General features: G+C 44.1%; 1 protein-coding gene and 1 pseudogene across 1 annotated transcript in view; both read left to right on the top strand.

The window, feature by feature from the left end:
• The first annotated feature begins 2,940 nt into the window (after nt 1-2,940).
• LOC129624252 (40S ribosomal protein S23-like) lies at nt 2,941-3,730 on the top strand (annotated as a pseudogene).
• A 957-nt stretch (nt 3,731-4,687) lies between these two features.
• Nucleotides 4,688-22,929, top strand: part of LOC129624251 (ATP-binding cassette sub-family C member 4-like) — a 195,433-nt gene continuing 177,191 nt past the window's right edge. Inside the window, 2 exon segments of the mRNA XM_055541911.1 lie at nt 4,688-4,830; nt 9,853-9,903. Coding sequence (XP_055397886.1) covers nt 4,688-4,830; nt 9,853-9,903 — 194 coding nt within the window.

Genomic DNA, 22,929 nt, shown 5'->3' with positions numbered 1-22,929 from the left:
ATAAAATATTTATAAATCCATGAGTTTATACTGATTCTGATAAGACATAAAATAGACAGGAGGAAGGGTAAGCTCTTTTTTGCAATAGAATACCAACTCACAAATGTAGACAGGCTGACAGAAAAGTATCATATGGCAGCCGTCATAAATAATTCAGACAAAATTCATCATTGGCTGAATATACTGTGAATGTTTGGGGGTTGGAGGAGGCATGGCATTTTTATAGACTCAAAGTATCTTCCTTGATTAATTCTTTAGGGAAGAGTTGTATTTTTAAAGTGGAAAAATCTGGCAAACACCAGACTAAGCAGAGTAAACATTACTAATAATGAACCTACTGACACCCTTGGAATTTTTTTCTTGCTTAAGCATAACTGATTTACAATGTTGTGTTAATTTCTGCTATTCAGCAGTGATTCAGTTATACATATACATACATTGTTTTTCATATAAGTTAAATAAACAGGGTGACAATGTACAGCCTTTTCTTTCCTCTTCCCAATTTTGCCCCAGGCAGTGGTTCCATGTCTGGTTCTAACTCTTGCTTCTTAACCTGCGTGTAGGTTTCTCAGGAGACAGGTAAGGTGGTCTGGTACTCACATCTTTAATAACTGTCCACAGTTTGTTGTGATCCACAGTCAAAGGCATTAGTGTGGTCAATAAAGCAGAAGTAGACGTTTTTCTGATCAGAGGCCATATGGCCCGCAAAGCCTGGACATGTTTTGACTTCCTGTTTACAGGAAAACTCTGCCCACCCTGCCCTAGGGCTCTGCTATTGAAGCATGGACCAGCAGAACTGGCTTGGTCTGGAAGGCTGTTAGGAACATGGAATCTTGTCTGTACCCTAGACCTACTGACTCAGAATCTCTGGATCCCAGGTGAGTCCTGCTCACATTACAGTTTGAAAAGCACTGGTTTAGAGTCCCTGCTCGGGTCATCCTGTGGTTGCACCCTCCCCAGGTGCAGGCAGCCAGAGAGGACCAGGGGGTGTGGCCACCTGGAGCCCCGCCCCCTCCAGGCCGTGCTCTGAGCACCTGGACCCTAGAACCCCTGCTCCCAGCTCAAAATTTTGAGCTGTGCCTAAAATCCAATTCTGCCAGTTATTAATAGTTAGGAAGGTGTACTGACAATTTTGTTTGACTGATTTATAACTTTTAAATATTTAAGCATGTAGTATGGGCTTCATTTATACTCTTGACCAGGGACCACAGATGTGAGTGACAGGTGTGTTAAATGCTTCTCAAAGTGTGTTCAGAGGACCCCCTCCATAAAAACCCACTGGGTTGTTGGTTAAAAATTCAAATTCCCAGGCCCGACTTGTGTAACAACCTGGATCAGATCTTTGGGGCTGGAGCCCAGGAACCTGAATTCTGACCCCTCCCCTGGTGACTCTGATCCACAGCAGAGCTACAGGAGCACTTGTAATGGAGGGGGGAGGGGCATGGAGAAGAGCTGCCCCAAGGGGTGGGAAGCATCAGGAGAAGAGGGAGGTCCGAGGTCAGAGGAATGTGCTGACCAGGAGCTCACACTGTTGGGGGCCTGCGTGAGGCACTCCGCCCATGGCAAAGGTCATGAGGAAGGAGGCTTGACATACGCAAAGGTGGGATCGAGCCTCAGGAGTCCCCCTGGAAATTCTCGAGCATCTACCCCCATAACCAGAGCCTGTCTACTTTACTACTTTGTGCTCTCACCTACACCTCTGGCTTTACGGGGGGCTGTCCCCCACCACCTCTTTCGGAGAAGGAGTTAACTTAGAGCTCCAGTTAATAATAATTCCTGGGCGTGATAGGAGTGTTTTAACCTACAAACTCCTCTGAAGGTTCTCTAGCCTGCCTGACAGGCTTGTCCGGCCACATGTGATTGCTCACAGCCTCCCAACTGTGAGAGGCACGAGATGCTTTAAACCTTCTAAAAACAGGTTCTTTAGAAAAGTTAGAAAATTATTAGTATAAGTGTAATGGGCTGATTAGAAATTGTATTGGTGAAGGGTTTTTCATTTGTTGAGCCAATGTTTACTGCTAAGTCTCCACATCCCCTGCCCTTACACACATTAATGAATATATAGAAGAAATAAGTATTAACCTTTGATATAAATCACGTTAGACCTTAGGCTAAGTAAATTCTTTCCTTAACTAAAACCCAATACACCCTCACCCTATAGGAATGTAACTTTATTTGGGTGGCATCTGTTTTAAGAATAATCACCCCTGGAGAAATAAGTGTCCTGGTTGACTGACTGCTGTCACAAGGAGAGGGTCGTAAATTGTCAGCAGGCCCCCTGGCCAGAAGATGATGTAACACCCCTAAGACCTCTGTATACATTTGTATGAAGCACCTGACTTTGATAAAAGTCAGGACTGCTGACCCCGCGTGACTTTTGCATAACATCTCAGTGTATAAAAGTAGACCATGGAAAATAAAGAATTGGGATCAGTTCCTCGAAAGACTGGTCTCCCCATGTCTCTCTCTCTCTCAATCTGGTTGAGTCTCCATCTGGAGCGCGGAACCCACCATGCTTACTAATTATGCCTAGGCTTCTAAGATCCGACCGGGGAGGCCTCAGTGTCTCCTCTCCTTCGGGAGAATGGAAGGACGCCTGCGGCCTACGTAAGTGGTGCAAGCTTCTTGTCTTGAAGTTTTATTGGTCCCCCGCGTAAACCAAGCTACTCAGCCTCTTTTCTCCACTGAATTTTCCTACTGAGCTATCCTTATTCCATTACTCTTTATATCCTTAATTAACGTTTAATTAAGCAGTTGTTTCCTGACCCTCGCCTATGCTGTCACTCCTTCGAATACCCTGGATCAGCTGGGGCTGGACCCCGGCATCACACCTTCTTGCTTCTCTCATGATTCTACTCACAACCTGGCCTGACCCCACCCCCTGGAGCTAAATGTAAGGAGAAGCTTCTAGAATGGGACCAGAGTGTCTTTCTGCCAACCATGAGGCTCTCGGGGGCTGCCCTGCAGAAGGAAGGACCCGAGTCAGGGGCAGTAGGAGCAAAGGGGCTGCGGGCACCTAAAGGGATCACAAGGACCCACCCAGGGAGTCAGGCTGAAGCCGCTGAGCAGGTCTTTGGGCAGGGAGACCTCCTGGTCCTACGGTACACTGGAGGAGCTGGGACAGACTGTGCGGTCACACCTGCCTGGGCTCAGAGGCTGCATCTGTCAGTTACGAGTTTATGACATTGATCAAGGTCCTTAAGCTTTGTAAGATGGGGCTCCTAATATTCTCTGAGCTTACGTTAAAATTAAATGTGATAGTCTTATGTTCAGGCCTGTGACACTGGCAGGATAGGCAAGTGCCATGGTCTTCATACTGCCAGGAATCTCTGTAGCCACCGACGAGCCCAGAATCGGCATGATAAATAGTACAAGAAAGCCCATTTGGGCACAGCCCTGAAGGCCAACCCTTTTGGAAGTGCTTCTCATGCCAAGAGAATCGTGCTGGAAAAAGTAGGCATTGAAGCCAAACAACCAAATTCTGCCATCAGGAAATGTGTCAGGGTTCAGCTCACCAAGAATGGCAAAAAATCACAGCCTTTGTACCCAGTGATGGTTGCTTGAACTGTATTGAGGAAAGTGATGATATTCTGGTTGCTGGATTTGGTTGTAAAGGTCATGCTATTGGTGACATTCCTGGAATTTGCTTTAGGTTGTCAAAGTAGCTAGTGTCTCTCTTTTGGCCTTATACAAAGGCAAGAAGAAAGACCAAGATCATGAATTTGGATGATGAAAGCATGATAGTAATAAATTTTCATATACCCCCCAAAATTAAATGTGATAGTTAAATAAAAATACATCCCACCACACAATACAATAAGGGGCAGCTGCTGTTTACTGTGGAGAAGGCGATGGCACCCCACTCCAGTACTCTTGCCTGGAAAATCCCATGGATGGAGGAGCCTGGTGGGCTACAGTCCATGGGGTCACGAAGAGTCGGATATGACCGAGTGACTTCACTTTCCCTTTTCACTTTCATGCATTGGAGAAGGAAATGGCAACCCACTCCAGTGTTCTTGCCTGGAGAATCCCAGGAACGGCAGAGCCTGGTGGGCTGCCGTCTATGGGGTCGCACAGAGTCAGACACGACTGACGCGACTTAGCAGCAGCAGCAGCAGCTGTTTACTGGGGCATTCATTTCCTTACACCTCTGCACTTCTTGATGCTCGATATTATAGGCACTTGTCACTGACTGTGCTCAGTCACATCCAACTCTGCAACCCTATGACTACAGCCTGCCAGTCACCTCTGTTCATGGGATTCTTCAGGCAAGAATACTAGAGTGGGTTGCCATTTCCTCCTCCAGGGCGTCCTCCCCATCCAGACATGAAACTTGCATCTCCTGTGTCTCCTGCATTGGCAGATTCTTTACCACTGAGACTGTTTACCTGGGAAGCTCCTGTCACTGGCTATCAGCCAGGGGTCTTATCCAGACCAATTTTCTCAAACCCCCCAGGGGGCGCTAGTAGTAAGGAATCTACATGCAACTGTAGGAGAACCAACAGAGGCAAGTTTCATTCCTGGGTCAGGAAGATCGCCAGGAGGAGGATATGGCAACCCACTCCAGTATTCCTGACAGAAATCCTATCCTCTGTCCATGGGGTCCCAAAGAATCGTCATGACTAAGCACACACACACACACACACACCCCTCAGACCCCAGGCACAGGAAGGTTCCAGTCACAGACATGTGCCAGACCTGTGCTTGGCCAGTGGCCTGGAGCTCCGAGTTTCTCTGCCTAGGAGTGACTCCTAAAGTTACTGAAGAGCTGCTCATCCTGTACATTTCCCAGGATTTCCCTCCCAACAAGCCACATTTTGGGACTCAGATGTGTGAAGCTCAGGTTTGTGAACTAAGACTGTGGTGGTTTAGTTGCTGAGTCTTGTCCAACACTTGTGAACCCATCGACTGTAGCCTGCCAGGCTCCTTTGTCCATATGGGGTTCTCCAGGAAATAATACTGGAGTAAGTTGCCATTTCCTTCTCCAGGGGATCTTCCCAACTCAGGGAAGGAATCCGGGTCTCCTGCTTTGCAGGCAGATACTTTACTGGCTGACCTATGAGGAAAGCTCCAGAAGTGAAAGTAAAGTCACTCCGTCGTGTCCCGACTCTTTGCAATGCTATGGACTCTAGCCCGCAAGGCTTCTCTGTCCATGGGATTTTCCAGGCCAGAATATTGGAGTGGGTTGCCATTTCCTTCTCCAGGGGTCCTTCCCAACTGAGGGATCAAACCCAGGTCTCCCGCATTGTGGGTAGACTCTACCATCTGAGCCATCAGGGAATCTTTTAAAAGAAGTAACTATAGGAGTGTAACCCTTGGGAGAGGCACTCATACACACTTTAGACTGTTCTGTAGACGGCTTTTAATAACATGAATGAATTGATACTGTCAGCCTCTGCCCATAAATCCTGCGTGGGTGTGTGTGCTTAGTTATGTTCGACTCTTTGCGACCCCATGGATTATAGCCTGGTGGGCTCCTCTGTCCATGGAATACTGCAGTATTGGGTTGCCATTTCCTTCTCCAGGCGATCTTCCCAAATCCGGGATTGAACCTTACAGCTTCTGTATTGGCAGGGAGATTCTTTACCACTGAGCCACAGGGATATCCAACCAGGCTCAGCTGCTATGAAACCTCCAGGGACAACCATGCTATACTGAAAATCACCACCAGGGGGCAGAAGAATCATGTATCCAGGTGACCAGCGTGGAAAGGCCATGGAATGAGGGGCCAGGAAGATATCACAGCGGGCAAGAGGTGTCACAGGCCCCAACCTCACCCACCTCATCTACACCCTAGACACAGAAATGCACCTTTCTGCTCCTACAGAATCACCTAATTTGTTTACTTTGTTCCTTGTCCAGATAGAGTCCTTATAACTTAAACATGGAAAAGGCCAGTGGTTTGTAAAATCACCAAGGGAGCTCTGTAAACCCAGTGCTGAAGCCTCATCTCAGTAAAATCAGAATCTTGGGAGAGGGGAGGCAGGAATCAGCACTTTAAAAAACCCACAAGAGAGCAGCCAAACAAAAACCTCTGTTGGAAATATAAGATCTCATTTCTTCCCAAGTGGCAGCTGCTTTCGTTGCTAGAAAATGTTAGTTGCTCAGTTTTGTCTGACTCTTTGCAGCTCTATGGACTATAGCCCACCAGAATTCCATGGAATTCTCCATGTAAGAATACTGGAGTGGGTTGCCTATTCCCTTCTCTAGGGGACCTTCCCAACCCAGGGGTCAAACCCTGGTCTCCTCCATTGCAAGCAGATTCTTCACTGTCTAAGCCACCAGGAAAGTGGAAGACAGTTTGATTTCTTCCTGTTTTGTTACTGACTCTCCCCAGTCAGATCCCAAAGGCCAGGGGGTTTCATCTGACAGCTGTGTGTGTGTGTGTGTGTGTGTGTGTGTGTGTGTGTGAGTCACTCAGTAATGTCTGACTCTTTGCAACCCCATGGACTGCATCCCACCAGGCTCCTCTACCAGTCAGATTTCCCAGGCAAGAATACAGGAGTGGGTTGTTATTTTCAGCTCCAGGGGATCTGCCTGACCCAGGGATCAGGCAGGTTCTCTACCACTGAGCCACCTGAGAAGTCCCTCTGTCAGATATGGGTTGTGCCCTTAGAATGTGCTCCAGAGGACATCAGATCAGATCAGATCAGATCAGCCGCTCAGTCGTGTCCGGCTCTTTGCGACCCCATGAATCGCAGCACACCAGGCCTCCCTGTCCATCACCAACTCCTGGAGTTCACTGAGACTCACGTCCATCGAGTCAGTGATGCATTCCGGACATCTCATCCTCTGTCGTCCCCTTCTCCTCCTGCCCCCAATCCCTCCCAGCATCAGAGTCTTTTCCAATGAGTCAACTCTTCACATGAGGTGGCCAAAGTACTGGAGTTTCAGCTTTAGCATCATTCCTTCCAAAGAAATCCCAGGGCTGATCTCCTTCAGAATGGACTCGTTGGATCTCCTTGCAGTCCAAGGGACTCTCAAGAGTCTTCTCCAACACCACAGTTCAAAAGCATCAATTCTTTGGCGCTCAGCCTTCTTCACAGTCCAACTCTCACATCCATACATGACCACAGGAAAAACCATAGCCTGGACTAGACGAACCTTTGTTGGCAAAGTAATGTCTCTGCTTTTGAATATGCTATCTAGGTTGGTCATAACTTTCCTTCCAAGGAGTAAGCGTCTTTTAATTTCATGGCTGCAGTCACCATCTGCAGTGATTTTGGAGCCCAGAAAAATAAAGTCTGACACTGTTTCCACTGTTTCCCCATCTATTTCCCATGAAGTGGTGGGACCGGATGCCATGATCTTCATTTTCTGAATGTTGAACTTTAAGCCAACTTTTTCACTCTCCACTCTCACTTTCATCAAGAGGCTTTTGAGTTCCTCTTCACTTTGTGGCATAAGGGTGGTGTCATCTGCATATCTGAGGTTATTGATATTTCTCCCAGCAATCTTGATTCCAGTTTGTGTTTCTTCCAGTCCAGCATTTCTCATGATGTACTCTGAATATAAGTTAAATAAACAGGGTGACAATATATAGCCTTGATGAGCTCCTTTTCCTATTTGGACCCAGTATGTTGTTCCATGTCCAGTTCTAACTGTTGCTTCCTGACCTGCATACAAATTTCTCAAGAGGACATGCTTTCCCCTTAAAACACCCCTGGGACTGCTGTATGTGATGCCTGTTAGCTGGGGGATGGGCGATTCTCACAGGACAGGCTCAGCTGTGCTGCCCGTGGCTCCAGATCATAGTGTCAGGCTCAGCAACTCTGCACATTGCCCTCAGAGCTGAGGTGTTGGTGCAGCCATTTTGCATCAGGGAGTCTTATCTGAAGGGCTGAGTTGAGGTTTCTGCACGAGGCGCCCTGTAAACTCGACTCAGCACAAAGGGAGAGAAAAAAGGTAACACTTTATTTCATTAAGTAAGTATTAGTTGCTCAGTCATGCCCAACTCTTTGCGACCCCATGGACTGCAGCCTACCAGGCTCCTCTATCCATGAGATTTTCCAGGCAAGGATACTGGAGTGGGTTGCCATTTCCTTCTCCAGGGAATCTTCCCAACCCAGGGATCAAACCCAGGTCTCCTGCACTGCAGGCAGATTCTTTACTGACTGAGCTACAAGGGAAGCCCTTGTAGCCCTTATTTCATTATCCAGATTCTATTTTACTCCCAGGGAATTGTTGATGGACTTTGTCGGTGACTGTTCTGTCACAGCCCAGCCTCCCTGAATATTAAGGGCCCCACCTTACCTTTAATGACTGTTTCCTTTGTTACCTGTGGAGATAATCTTGATGAAGAGAAAGAGACCAACTTCTCCTCTATGCCTGAAGATCCAAAAGGGAAGATATTGATGAATCAATTTTGTTTGTTTTGTTTTTTCAATCCATAAGGTAACTCCCTCTTGGCTGGGGCTTGATGTTGCTCCTGAAATAAGTGGGAGTCCATGGTGCCCTTCATCTGAGGAAGACAACCTGGTATTGGTTAAATAGGAAAGGGAAGGACCTAGGCATCAGGGTACACAGAGAAACAGGTCTGGATTCCCAGATGAGAGGCTAAGACGGCCTCATCACTGTGGAAACAGTATTTCTATGCTTGTGAGACAGGAAGGAAGGGGGTACAGAAATTTAGAAAAACAGGATCTCACAAAAACTGGCTTGAACCAGCTAAAATTAAGGTAACGTTGAGCATCGTCTGGTCTCTGATCTCTATTTCACTCCCCTGTCACCATGACTGGTACTGTGATAGTTCCAAGGCTGACCATAGAAAGCCAAAAAGTGATACCAGAGAGGGGGGCCTGGCTGCTCACCACTCAAAAGCCAATAAAGAGGCCTGGAAAATCCCATGGGTGGAAGAGCCTGGTAGGCTGCAGTCCATGGGGTCACTACGAGTCAGACGCAACTGAGCGACTTCATTTTCACTTTTTACTTTCCTGCATTGGAGAAGGAAAGAACACCCACTCCAGCGTTCTAGCCTGGAGAATCCCAGGGACGGGGGATGGGTGAGCTGCCGTCTATGGGGTCGCACAGAGTCGGACACTACTGAAGCGACTTAGCAGCAGCAGCATGTTGTTGGGTGGGGGGAGGGTGGGCACCTCTCCAAAGGCTGACTCCTCCTCCCTTGACAATGAATGGACAAGAACTTTTTATTGACAGAAGGAGAGGGTTATATGTAGAAACAACAGAGTCAGCAGTGACAGTCATCTTGAAACTGGTCATTGGTGGTCTGACCAGTGTCATCTTGATTGTTTTAAGTACAGTTACTCTTCAGTTCCAGGGTTGGTTTGTTTCCATTTCTCGAGGTCAGTTCTCAGAACTGTGGCAGCTTATGTCATGGCTACAGTCCGGTCATCATGTAGTTCTTTACCTGGAGGAATTTTCAGTACCTATAAGATAGCTCACAGGATATGGCTCAGAATATTATCTACAGCCCTTGAGAAGGAATTAAGAGGTCCTTGACTGTGCTTAATGACTGCATTATTATTATTTGGTCTCCTTTAACTGTTTTCTTTTGCTTCTACATGTTCTCATTTCTGGGATTAAATTTATTCTTTGGCTAAAGATTTTCAACAGACAAAAGGCAGGCAGAGGACATGGGGGCAAGGACCATAGGGTCCTGCTGCATTTCAAAAGTGTGCAGTGGTTCAGTTCTTGAAAACCCCTGTTCCTTCCCTGGAATAGCAAGAATATTTGTCCCACTTATTATCATATGAAATTACTCAGCCCATGACAACTAACAACCTGGGTCCTCTCACCTCCTGAGAGGGTCCATATTTTGACTATGGAGTGTGTGTCTCCCTGAATAAATCCACTTTCACTCTACTTCAGCTCCCTCTCAACTCTCTCCCACAGGAAGCCAAAGACACTTGGAAGCTGGTCCCTGGTACTCCCACATCTCCCAAGGTGAGATATTTCCTTCTGCACCACTTGTAATGTGGAGGATTAAGAATAGGGACTATAGATCTAACCTGATTATAAAGCAGATGATTTAGTTTTAGAAAGAGTTCTTATTTATCTTCCTAGTGTTATTTCTTAAACTTTAGCAAAGTATGGTTTCCACTTTTCTGGGCAAATGTTTTTTAAAATGTATTCTGTTTTTAAAATCAACTCTGCTGTGGGATTTTTTTTTTAATTTAAATTTATTTATTTTAATTGGAGGCTAATTACTTTACAATATTGTATTGGTTTTGCCATACATCAACATGAATCCGCCACTGGTGTACACGTGTTCCCAATCCTGAATCCCCCTCCAAGTTCCCTCCCCATACCATCCCTCTGGGTCATCCCAGTGCACCAACCCCAAGCATCCTGTATTCTGCATCAAACCTGGACTGGTGATTCGTTTCTTATATTATACATGTTTCAATGCCATTCTCCCAAATCATCCCACCCTCGCCCTCTCCCACAGAGTTCAAAAGACTTCTATACATCTGTGTCTCTTTTGCTGTCTTGCATACAGGGTTATCGTTACCATCTTTCTAAATTCCATATATATGTGTTAGTATACTGTATTGGTGTTTTTCTTTCTGGCTTACTTCACTCTGAATAATCGGTTCCAGTTTCATCCACCTCATTAGAACTGATTCAAATGTATTATTTTTAATAGCTGAGTAATACTCCATTGTGTATACGTACCACAGCTTTCTCATCCATTCATCTGCTGAGGGACATCTAGGTTGCTTCCATGTTCTGGCTATTATAAACTGTGCTGTGATGAACATTGGGGTACATGTGTCTCTTTCGATTCTGGTTTCCTCAGTGTGTATGCCCAGCAGTGGGGTTGCTGGATCATATGGCAGCAACAGAAGCAACAGCCATCTCATATAACTGGAATCACAGTATTTGTCTTTTGGTGACTTAGTACTTCTGGACACCATGTGTGTACTAACCAATACTAACCAATTCTCCAACTCTCCAGACATGACTGTGTCCTGCAATTTAAATCAATTCTGACACTATTTGCCTGGACTTAGTGTTAGACCTCTTCACAATTTAAGGACTCAGTCCCACAAGACTGCCCCTTGTCAACTTCAGAGTCAGTAATGAGTCCAGGTGGTTACCTGTTCTTCTTATGGACTGATCCTAAATCAGGGTTTCCATAAACCCCCTCTTTGGGTTTGGTAATTTTCTAGAGTGACTTGCAACTCAGGAAAACAGTTTACTCAACTAGATCAATAGTTTATTATAAGAGGATTCTACTCAGGAACAGCCAGATGGAAGGGATGCAGAGCAAGGTAGGGGGAGGGAAGGAGCTTCCAGGCCTCTCCAGGAGAGTCACCCTCCCAGCACCTGCACATGTTCATCAGCTGGGAAGCACTGTGATCCCCATCCTACTGGCTTTTTATTGAGGCTTCATAGAGCATAGCATCAACTTAGGCAAGAGTGTTTAAAGCACTGGCCATTGGTGGTTGAACTGTTTCCAGTCCCTCTCCACCCTGAACATGGAGGGTGGAGGGTGGGGCTGAAAGCGCCAACCCTATAATCAGGTGTTTGGTTTTTCTGACAAACAGATGCATTCACTAAAACTCAGGCTTAGTTGAAAGGGGCTTGTTACAATTATCGAAAAATACTTTTTCACTCTTAGAGCACCTAAGGGTTTTAGGAGTTGTGTGCCAGCAACAGCATGAATAAATAAGTATTGTAATAAGTCACAACATCACAGTCTTCAAAGTTCATCCATGGCTGCAGTCACGTGTCAGAATTTCCGTCCTTTTTAAGGCTGAATGATACTCCATTATATGTTTATAATACACTTTGTTTATTCATTCCAGAAATAATACTTTTAAATGCATTTATTTTCTTTACATATATTCATATGAGCTTCATGTATGGGAAAAAAGTTTGAAGTTATTCATTTCCCACTTGTACTGATACCTGCTTATTACCTCATTTAAATTTTTTTTTTAATTTATTTATTTTTTTAAATTTTATTTTATTTTTAAACTTTACATAACTGTATTAGTTTTGCCAAATATCAAAATAAAATCTGCCACAAAATGGGCCAAAGAACTAAATAGACATTTCTCCGAAGAAGACATACAGATGGCTAACAAACACATGAAAAGATGCTCAACATCACTCATTATCAGAGAAATGCAAATCAAAACCACTATGAGGTACCATTTCACACCAGTCAGAATGGCTGCGATCCAAAAGTCTACAAGTAATAAATGCTGGAGAGGGTGTGGAGAAAAGGGAACCCTCTTACACTGTTGGTGGGAATGCAAACTAGTACAGCCACTATGGAGAACAGTGTGGAGATTCCTTAAAAAACTGGAAATAGACCTGCCTTATGATCCAGCAATCCCACTGCTGGGCATACACACTGAGGAAACCAGAAGGGAAAGAGACACGTGTACCCCAATGTTCATTGCAGCACTGTTTATAATAGCCAGGACATGGAAGCAACCTAGATGTCCATCAGCAGATGAATGGATAAGAAAGCTATGGTACATATACACAATGGAGTATTACTCAGCCATTAAAAAGAATACATTTGAATCAGTTCTAATGAGGTGGATGAAACTGGAGCCTATTATACAGAGTGAAGTAAAATTTATTTATTTGAGGGATAAACAAAGTAAACGTTGACTTCTTGCTTATGTCCTTTTCTCTGTGCATCAGTTCACTGCTGAGTAACTGTTCTTCATGCCAGGAGAAGGGTGTGCTGTGGTCTTTCATTTTCCCTCCTCTTATCAAAACAGGATTCCTCAGGGCCAGCCTCGCAGTAGAGCAGACACTAGGGAGCCTGGGACTGTCATCTCAGTAGCCTGGCAGCTTTGTGCCCGTCATCTGTGATCACCTGCACTGACCAGTACAGGCCACTAGCTCAGGGTATCTCGCGGTGGGGTGGGGTCTATCCCAGGAAGGCCCCCCAGGGTCCTGCTCCATTCCAGTTGGAGACCTTCCCACAGCGCCCTTATTTGGTCCTGATGAGGGCAGCATGCCCAGAAGGCGGGCTGCTATCTCCTTCTGCCACCTTTCTCCGGATCTTCACCACAGCTAAGGGGCGTTTCTGCTGCAGCCTGCCCTTCCCTCTTCTGGGTGGGGGCCTGGGCTCAGAGCATGCCCTTTGGTAGGGTTTGCAGCCCAGTGGGGAACGAGTGAGCCTGGGGTCCCATGCTCCGTGCTGTGCGGTTCCCCCACCAGCTCCATCAGCTGCGCCTGCAGCCTCACCTCATACCTGTGTGTGGCCCCCGGCTGCCCCCACCCCACGCCCCCTGCCCGCATTGGTCCAGGCCGGCAAGATGCAGCCGGTGTCCCTGGAGGAGAAGCCCAACCCGTTGCAGGACGCGAACTTCTGCTCCCGGCTCTTCTCCTGGTGAGCCCCCACCTGGGCTGTGACACCCCGAAGCCTCAGGGCCAGTGCCTGACGCTACGCCTTGCAGGGGCTGAGAGTCGAGGTTCAGGGCAAGGGAACGTTTTCCGGTGGCTTCTTGTAGCGAGTCTCTCCACGCTGGCCACGGGGGTCTCTGGGCCCTCTGGGGTAAGGCAGTGGGAAGGGGTAGCAGGACCCAGGAGAGAGACCTGGTGGTGGGGCTCAGGGTCTCCCTGCCTTGCAGCTCGTCTCGTCATCACCCTCCTATGGCCCAGGAGCAGGAGGGGTGGCAGAAGCAGGAGGCAGGGAGGCTGAGAACCCGGGCTACCCAGTGTGGGGGTCACCGCCAGCAGGAGAAGGACTGGACCCCCGCACTCCATTCTTAGCTGGCTTCCCCAGTATTGCTGGAATTAGCAGTTCTGAACTAATTTGCACCCTTTCCTCCCTATGCAAGCAGCTTTTGAACTGCTTCCTTTATCTAGTGCTCTGAGCCTGTTGCCATTTTCCAATAATGTCCCCAGCTTTCCCATATTCCTTAGGTGACAGCTGAGTTCCAACTGCACCAGACTCGTTGTCACTGTGTCTATGACCATGTCTCCCTCCCTCCCTCTCTCTGTGTGCATCTCTCACTATATATCCTGGTACCTAGTTGTGATAAATCCCATGTGTGTAAAAGACACATTTTTAAAAAAAGAACAGGAACGTGATTTTTGAACCCATTTTGCTTTTACCTGGGATATATAGAGATGACTGGAAGATGTATTTGACCAGCCCCTTTCCTTACTGTGAATGTCTCTGCTTCCACTTTTGAGAGCCACCCTGGGGATGGGGTCCCTGAAGCCTGTTGGGTATTACCTGCAACTCTAAGCTTTGCAGAAGCAGTGCAGGTGGTAATAGCAGTGCAGGACCACCTTTGGTCCTGCCCAGGAGTCATTTGTTCCTGAAACCACAGAAGGATCCCTGAGCTGGGAGGAAACACATGGATGAAAAGCGGCTCAGAGAGATGAAGCTCTTAACTAAAGTTTTCCATCTGGTAGTTGGAACCACTAACTAGGTGGGCTGGAACCTTTAGGTTTAATCACACTTGGGTGATTATTATATCTTTCCTTTCTGCACCCCAAACCATTCATTTTTTCACAAATTCTGATATCTCCTTTTTTTTTTTTTTTTTAAGTATGGGAAGGCCTTGGAGACCCCCAGGAAACAGAAGCTTCTCTGCTTGTTCTGATGGTGGTGTATTCAGTGCATGTGGCTACATCTCTTGGCCATTTGGTGGCCCTTAAGGAAAGAGGGTCAAGAAGGAAAAATATGGGTGTAGGCTTCCCTGTTGGCCCAGTGGTAAGAATCCACCTGCCACAGCAGGAGACCAGGAGATGTGGGTTTGATCCCTGGGTGGAAAAGATCCCCTGGAGGAGGAAATAGCAACCCACACCAGTATTCTTTCCTGGGAAATCCCATGGACAGAGGAGTCTGGCAGGTTATGGTCCATGGGGTTACAAAAGAGTCGGATATGACTTAGTGACTAAACAGCAAGCACCATAAATAATAGCAAAGTAGGGACACCTCTCCTTAACTTCAGACAGGACAAGAAATTCTCCAGGGCAAGGCATATTCTGTTGTGGATTTTCAAAATGTATGTGCGTGGAAATGGGAATGTGAGGAATTCTTATTGATTTGGGTAGGAACCCATTTCTACTTTTTTCTGCTGGAGTGGAAGGCACTATTACCTCTTATTTAATGTGTGAAGTCACTAAAGCAGAGCGGTTAAGTAATTTTTAAAAAACTTTATTTTATAGTGGAATATAGCTGATGTGCAATGTTGTGATAGTTTCAGGTGGACAGAAAAGGGATTCAGTCATATATAAACATGTATCCATTCTGCCCCACATTCTGAGAGGTTGAGTAGGTTGCCTACCAACACAGCTAGTAGTGAGAGTTTGATCCCAAATCAGGTAGTCTGGCCTCTGAGCCTGTGTTGTGGATGTAACTGCTGTTCTGAGCTGCTTCTATTTGTATTCTTGTTCTTAAATGCAGGGAGAAGGTGATTCCAAACACACCTTTGGTCTTGTAGATGGAGTTTCTCAAGGGAAGTTCTTAACAATTTTGCTGTTGGAGATGATGCACATGAAATGTCTCTATAATCAAGCTTTAGGGTGGCTGTTCTCAGAGTATGGCTCTCAGACCTGTTGCATCTGCCTCACCTGGGAGCTTGTTAGAAATGCACATCTCCCCATACTCCTTCTATACCAATTCTGTAAAGTTAGAAACTCTGGGGATGGGGTTAAACAAGCTCCAGATGATTCTGATGGAAGGTGGAGGCTGGCTTCTGCTTTAAGCCACTCTCATTGGCATTGTTCGTTCAGTGTTAACTTTTAAAAGGGGACCACACTTTGTGAAGTTAGATGTTGACCATGATTGCCATCCTGTGTGTAAACTCTGAGGTAGCTTAGTGATTTCCTTGTGTCCCCCACTCACTGTCCTGGGAAAGTTGAAATGAGTCAAGGCAGAAAGTGCTGTCAAGAGACAAGGCCTACCTTGTAGAGAAAAACTGAGTTTTCATTTTCTCTTTTGGTGTTTGCTTTTCTTATATTTCATCTGCTTTCTAAATTTGTAAATGAGGCAAGTAACTAGCTTATTGTCTTTATATAAATGACCTCACTGGGGTTTTAGTGTTTTCACAGCACAAGTAGAGCTTAGAGTGTAAGAGAAGTAGTACATTATGGCTATTGGTAATTGTGAATTTTAGAAAAGGATATATATATATATATATTTTCTTTTTCAAAATATAAATTTATTTATTTTAATTGGAGGCTAATTACTTTACAATATTGTATTGGTTTTGCCATACATTGACATGAATCTGCCACAGGTGTACATGAGTTCCCCATCCTGAACCCCCCTCCCAAATCCCTCCCCACACCATCCCTCTGGGTCATCCCAGTGCACCAGCCCCGAGCATCCTGTATCATGCATCAAACCTGGACTGCTGATTCATTTCATATATGATAATATACATGTTTCAATGCCATTCTCCCAAATCATCCCACCCTCGCCCTCTCCCACAGAGTTCAAAAGACTGTTCTATACATCTGTGTCTCATTTGCTGTCTCACATACAGGGTTATCATTACCACCTTTCTAAATTCCATATATATGTGTTAGTATACTGTATTTGTGTTTTTCTTTCTGGCTTACTTCACTCTGAATAATCGGCTCCAGTTTCATACACCTCATTAGAATTGATTCAAATGTATTCTTTTTAATGACTGAGTAATACTCAATTGTGTATATGTACCACAGCTTTCTTATCCATTCGTCTGCTGATGGACATCTAGGTTGCTTCCATGTTCTGGCTATTATAAACTGTGCTGCGATGAACACTGGGGCACACGTGTCTCTTTCAATTCGGGTTTCCTTGGTGTGTATGCCCAGCAGTGGGATTACTGGGTCATATGGCAGTTCTATTTCCAGTTTTTTAAGGAATCTCCACACTGTTCTCCATAGTGGCTGTACTAGTTTGCATTCCCACCAACAGTGTAAGAGGGTTCCCTTTGCTCCACACCCTCTCCAGCATTTATTGCTTGTAGACTTTTGGATCACAGCCATTCTGACTGGCGTGAAATGGTACCTCATAGTGGTTTTGATTTGCATTTCTCTGATAATGAGTGATGTTGAGCATCTTTTCATGTGTTTGTTAGCCATCTGTATGTCTTCTTTGGAGAAATGTCTGTTTAGTTCTTTGGTCCATTTTTTTGATTGGGTCATTTATTTTTCTGGAATTGAGCTGCAGGAGTTGCTTGTATATTTTTGAGATGAATTCTTTGTTAGTTGCTTCATTTGCTATTTTCTCACATTCTGAAGGCTGTCTTTTAATCTTGGTTATAGATTCCTTTGTTTTGTAGAAGCTTTTATTTCTAATTAGGTCCCATTTGTTTATTTTTGCTTTTATTTCCAATATTCTGCGAGGTGGGTCATAGAGGATCCTCCTGTGATTTATGTTGGAGAGTGTTTTGCCTATGTTCTCCTCTAGGAGTTTTATAGTTTCTGGTCTTACGTTTAGATCTTTAATCCATTTTGAGTTTATTTTTTGTGTATGGTGTTAGAAAGTGGTCTCAGTTCAGTTCAGTCACTCAGTTGTGTCCAACTCTTTGCGACCCCATGCATCGCAGCATGCCAGGCCTCCCTGTCCATCACCAACTCCCGGAGTTCACCCAGACTCACGTCCATCGAGTCAGTGATGCCATCCAGCCATCTCACCCTCTGTCGTCCCCTTCTCCTCCTGCCCCAAATCCCTCCCAGCATCAGCGTCTTTTCCAATGAGTCAGCTCTTCACATGAGGTGGCCAAAGTAGTGGAGTTTCAGCTCTAGCATCATCTGACATTGATTGATTTGTGGATATTGAAGAATCCTTGCATCCCTGGGATAAAGCCCACTTGGTCATGATGTATGATATTTTTAATGTGGCCTACATACATATAGGTCACATTTATAGACCTACATACATATAGACCTACATATAGTTTCTACATATAGAAAACTATATGTAGGTCTTTTGGTTTTTTTAGGTAGATATTTTCCTAAGTATTTTATTCTTTTCTTTGCAGTGATGAATGGAATTGTTCCTTAATTTCTCTTTCTGATTCATCATTGTTAGTGTATAGGAATGGAAGGGATTTGTGTTGATTTTATATCCTGCAACTTTACTGTATTCAATGATTAGCTCTAGGAATTTTCTGGTGGAGTCTTTAGGGTTTTCTATGTAGATGATCATGTCATCTGCAAACAGTGAGAGTGTTACTTCTTCTTTTCCAGTTTGGATTTATTTTATTTATTTATTTATTTTTCTGCTCTGATTGCTGTGGCCAAAACTTCCAAAACTATGTTGAATAGTAGTGATGAAAGTGGGCACCCTTGTCTTGTTCCTGACTTTAGGGAAAATGCTTTCAATTTTTTACTATTTAGGATAATGTTTGCTGTGGGTTTGTCATATATAGCTTTTATTATGTTGATGTATGCTCCTTCTATTCCTGCTTTCTGGAGGGTTTTTATCATAAATGGATGTTGAATTTTGTCAAAGGCTTTCTCTGCATCTATTGAGATAATCATATGGTTTTTATTTTTCAATTTGTTAATGTGGTGTATTCAATTCAGTCACTCAGTCGTGTCCGACTCTTTGAGACCCCATGAATTGCAGCACGCGAGGCCTCCCTGTCCATTACCAACTCCTGGAATTCACTCAAACTGATGTCCATTGAGTTGGTGATGCCATCCAGCCATCTCATCCTCTGTCGTCCCCTTCTCCTCCTGTCCCAAATCCCTCCCAGCATCAGCATCTTTTCCAATGAGTCAGCTTTTCACATGAGGTGGCCAAAGTAGTGGAGTTTCAGCTTTAGCATCATATGACATTGATTGATTTGTGGATATTGAAGAATCCTTGCATCCCTGGGATAAAGCCCACTTGGTCATGATGTATGATATTTTTAATGTGTTGTTGGACTCTGAGTGCTTGAATTTTGTTAAGGATGTTTGCATCTATGTTCATCAGTGATATTGGCCTGTAGTTTTCTTTCTTTCTTTTTTTTTTTTTTTGTGGCATCTTTGTCAGGTTTGTTATTAGGGTGATGGTGGCCTCATAGAATGAGTTTGGAAGTTTACCTGCCTCTGCAATTTTCTGGCAGAGTTTGAATAGCATAGGTGTTAGCTCTTCTCTAAATTTTTGGTAGAATTCAGCTGTGAAGCCATCTGGTCCTGTGCTTTTGTTTGCTGGAAGATTTTTGATTACAGTTTCAATTTCCATGCTTGTGATGGGTCTGTTAAGATTTTCTATTTCTTCCTGGTTCAGTTTAGGAGAGTTATACTTTTCTAAGAATTTGTCCATTTCTTTCAAGTTGCCATTGTATTGGCTTATAGTTGCTGATAATAATCTCTCATGATCCTTTATATTTGTGTGTTGTCTGTTGTGATCTCTCCATTTTCATTTCTAATTTTATTGATTTGATTTTTCTCCCTTTGTTTCTTGATGAGTCTGGCTAATGGTTTGTCAATTTTATTTATCTTCTCAAAGAACCAGCTTTTGGCTTTGTTGATTTTTGCTATGGTCTCTTTTGTTTCTTTTGCATTTATTTCTGCCCTAAATTTTAAGATTTCTTGCCTTCCACTAACCCTGGGGTTCTTAATTTCTTCCTTTTCTAGTTGCTTTAGGTGTAGAGTTAGGTTATTTATTTGACTTTTTTCTTGTGTCTTGAGGTATACCTGTATTGCTATGAACCTTCCCCATTAGCATTGATTTAACAGTGTCCCACAGGTTTGGGGTTGCTGTGTTTTCATTTTCATTCATTTCTATGCATATTTTGATTTCTTTTTTGATTTCTTCTGTGATTTGTTGGTTATTGAGCAGTGTGTTGTTCAGCCTCCATATGTTGGAATTTTTAGTAGTTTTTCTCCTTTAATTGAGATCTAATCTTACTGCATTATGGTCAGAAAAGATGCTTGGAATGATTTCAATTTTTTTGAATTTACCAAGGGTAGATTTATGGCCCAGGATGTGATCTATCCTGGAGAAGGTTCCGTGTGTGCTTGAAAAATGGTGAAATTCATTGTTTTGGGGTGAAATGTCCTGTAGATATCAATTAGGCCTAACTGGTCTGTTTTATCATTTAAAGTTTGTGTTTCCTTGTCTGTTTAGTTGATCTGTCCATAGGTGTGAGTGGGGTATTAAAGTCTCCCACTATTATTGTGTTATTGTTAATTTTCCCTTTCATACTTGTTAGCATTTGTCTTACATATTGTGGTGCTCCTATGTTGGGTGCATATATATTTATAATTGTTATATCTTCTTCTTGGATTGATCCTTTGATCATTATGTAGTATCCTTCTTTGTCTCTTTTCACAGCCTTTGTTTTAAAGTCTATTTTATCTGATATGAGTATCGCTACTCCAGCTTTCTTTTGGCCTCTATTTGCGTGAAATATCTTTTTCCAGCCCTTCACTTTCAGTTTGTATGTGTCCCTTGTTTCGAGGTGGGTCTCTTGTAGACAACATATATAGGGGTCTTATTTTTGTATCCATTCAGTCAGTTTTGTCTTTTGTTTGGGGCATTCCACCCATTTACATTTAAGGTAATTATTGATAAGTATGATCCCATTGCCATTTACTTTATTGTTTTGGGTTCTAATTTATACTCCCTTTCTGTGTTTCCTGTCTAGAGAAGATCCTTTAGCATTTGTTGGAAAGCTGGTTTGGTGGTGCTGAATTCTCTCAGCTTTTGCTTGTCTGTAAAGCTTTTGATTTCTCCTTCATATTTGAATGAGATCCTTGCTGGGTACAGTAATCTGAGCTGTAGGTTATTTTCTTTCATCACTTTAAGTATGTCCTGCCATTCCCTCCTGGCCTGAAGAGCTTCTATTGAAAGATCAGCTGTTATCCTTATGGGAATCCCCTTGTGTGTTATTTGTTGTTTTCCCTTGCTGCTTTTAATATTTGTTCTTTGTGTTTGATCTTTGTTAATTTGATTAATATGTGTCTTGGGGTGTTTCACCTTGGGTTTATCCTGTTTGGGACTCTCTGGGTTTCTTGGACTTTGGTAGCTCTTCCTTCCCCATTTTAGGGGAGTTTTCAACTATTATATCCTCAAGTATTTTCTCATGGTCTTTCTTTTTGTCTTCTTCTTCTGGGACTCCTATGATTTGAATGTTGGGGCATTTAACATTGTCCCAGAGGTCTCTGAGATTGTGCTCAATTCTTTTAATTCATTTTTCTTTTTTCCTCTGTTTCGTTTATTTCGACCATTCTATCTTCTACCTCACTTATCCTATCTTCTGCCTCTGTTATTCTACTGTTGGTTCCCTCCAGAGTGTTTTTGGTCTCGTTTATTGCATTATTCATTATATATTGACTCTTTTTATTTCTTCTAGGTCCTTGTTAAACCTTTCTTGCATCTTCTCAACCCTTGTCTCCTGGCTGTTTATCTGTAACTCCATTTTGTTTTCAAGATTTTGGATCATTTTCACTATCAGTATTTGGAGTTCTTTATCAGGTAGATTCCCTATTTCTTCCTCTTTTGTTTGGTTTGATGGACATTTATCCTGTTCCTTTACCTGCTGGGTATTTTTCTGCCTCTTCATCTTGTTTATATTGCTGTGTTTGGGGTGGCCTTTCCATATTCTGGCAGTTTGTGGAGTTCTCTTTATTGTGGAATTTCCTCACTGTGGTTGGGATTGTATGGGTGGCTTGTCAAGGTTTCCTGGTTAGGGAAGCTTGTGTTGGTGTTCTGGTGGGTGGAGCTGGATTTCTTCTCTCTGGAGTGCAGTAGAGTGTCAAGTAATGATTTATGAGATGACAGTGGGTTTGGTGTGACTTTGGGCAGCCTGTATATTGAAGCTCAGGGCTATGTTCCTGTGTTGCTGGAGAATGTGTATGGTATGTCTTTCTCTGGAGCTTGTTAGCCCTTGAGTGAAGCTTGGTTTCAGTGTAGGTATGGAGACTTTTGGATGAGCTCGTGTCAATTAATATTCTCTGGAGTCAAGAGTTCTCTGGTGTTCTCAGGATTTGGACTTAAGCCTCCTGCCTCTGGTTTTCAGTCTTATTCTTACAGTAGCCTCAAGACTTCTCCATCTATACAGCATTGATGATAAAACATCTAGGTTAAAGATGAAAAGTTTCTTCATAGTGAGGGACACCTATAGAGGTTCACAGAGTTACATGGAGAAGAGAAGAGGGAGGAGGGAGATAGAGGTGACTAGGAGAAGAAGAGGGGGAATTAAAAGGGGAGAGAGCAAGCTAGCCAGTAATCACTTCCCTATGCGCTTTCCACAGTCTGGATCCCTCAAAGATGTTAATGGAGTTACACAGAGAAGAGAAGAGGGAGGAAGGAGACACAGGTGGCCAGGAGGATAAAGGGGAGAATCAAAAGGAGCGAGACATATCCAGCCAGTAATCAGTTCCCTAAGTGATGCTTTTGAACTGTGGTGTTGGAGAAGACTCTTGAGAGTCCCTTGGACTGCAAGGAGATCCAACCAGTCCATTCTAAAGGAGACCAACCCTGGTTGTTCTTGGACGGAATGATGCTAAAGCTGAAACTCCAGTACTTTGGCCACCTCATGCGAAGAGTTGACTCATTGGAAAAGTCTCTGATGCTGGGAGGGATTGGGGGCAGGAGGAAAAGGGGACGACAGAGGATGAGATGGCTGGATGGTATCACCGACTTGATGGATGTAAGTCTGTTGAACTCCTGGTGTTGGTGATGGACAGGGAGGCCTGGCATGATGCGTTTCATGGGGTTGCAAAGAGTCGGACACGACTGAGTGACTGAACTGAACCGAACACACAAAGAGATTCACAGAGTTGAGTAGAGAAGAGAAGGGGGAGAGAGGAGATAGAGGCGACCTGGTGGAGAAAAAGGAGAGTCCAAAGTGGGAGAGAGCAGTCAAGCCAGTAATCTCGCTCCCAAGTAAAAATGGGTACTGAAGATTGGGCTCTTCAAGGTTCAAAATTGATAACAAATACCAAAAGCAAAGTTTAAAAATCTGAAGTAGAGGTTGGATTCTCAAAAATACCATATTAAAGAAAAAAAAAGTCACAAAAATTATAATATAATATAATATATGAAGTGTG

This window comes from Bubalus kerabau, chromosome 12, assembly GCF_029407905.1.
Source record: "Bubalus kerabau isolate K-KA32 ecotype Philippines breed swamp buffalo chromosome 12, PCC_UOA_SB_1v2, whole genome shotgun sequence".
In the NCBI taxonomy this organism is placed as follows: domain Eukaryota; kingdom Metazoa; phylum Chordata; class Mammalia; order Artiodactyla; family Bovidae; genus Bubalus; species Bubalus kerabau.
Note: the sequence above shows the minus strand (reverse complement) of the source record. Positions and strands in the feature narration are given on the sequence as shown.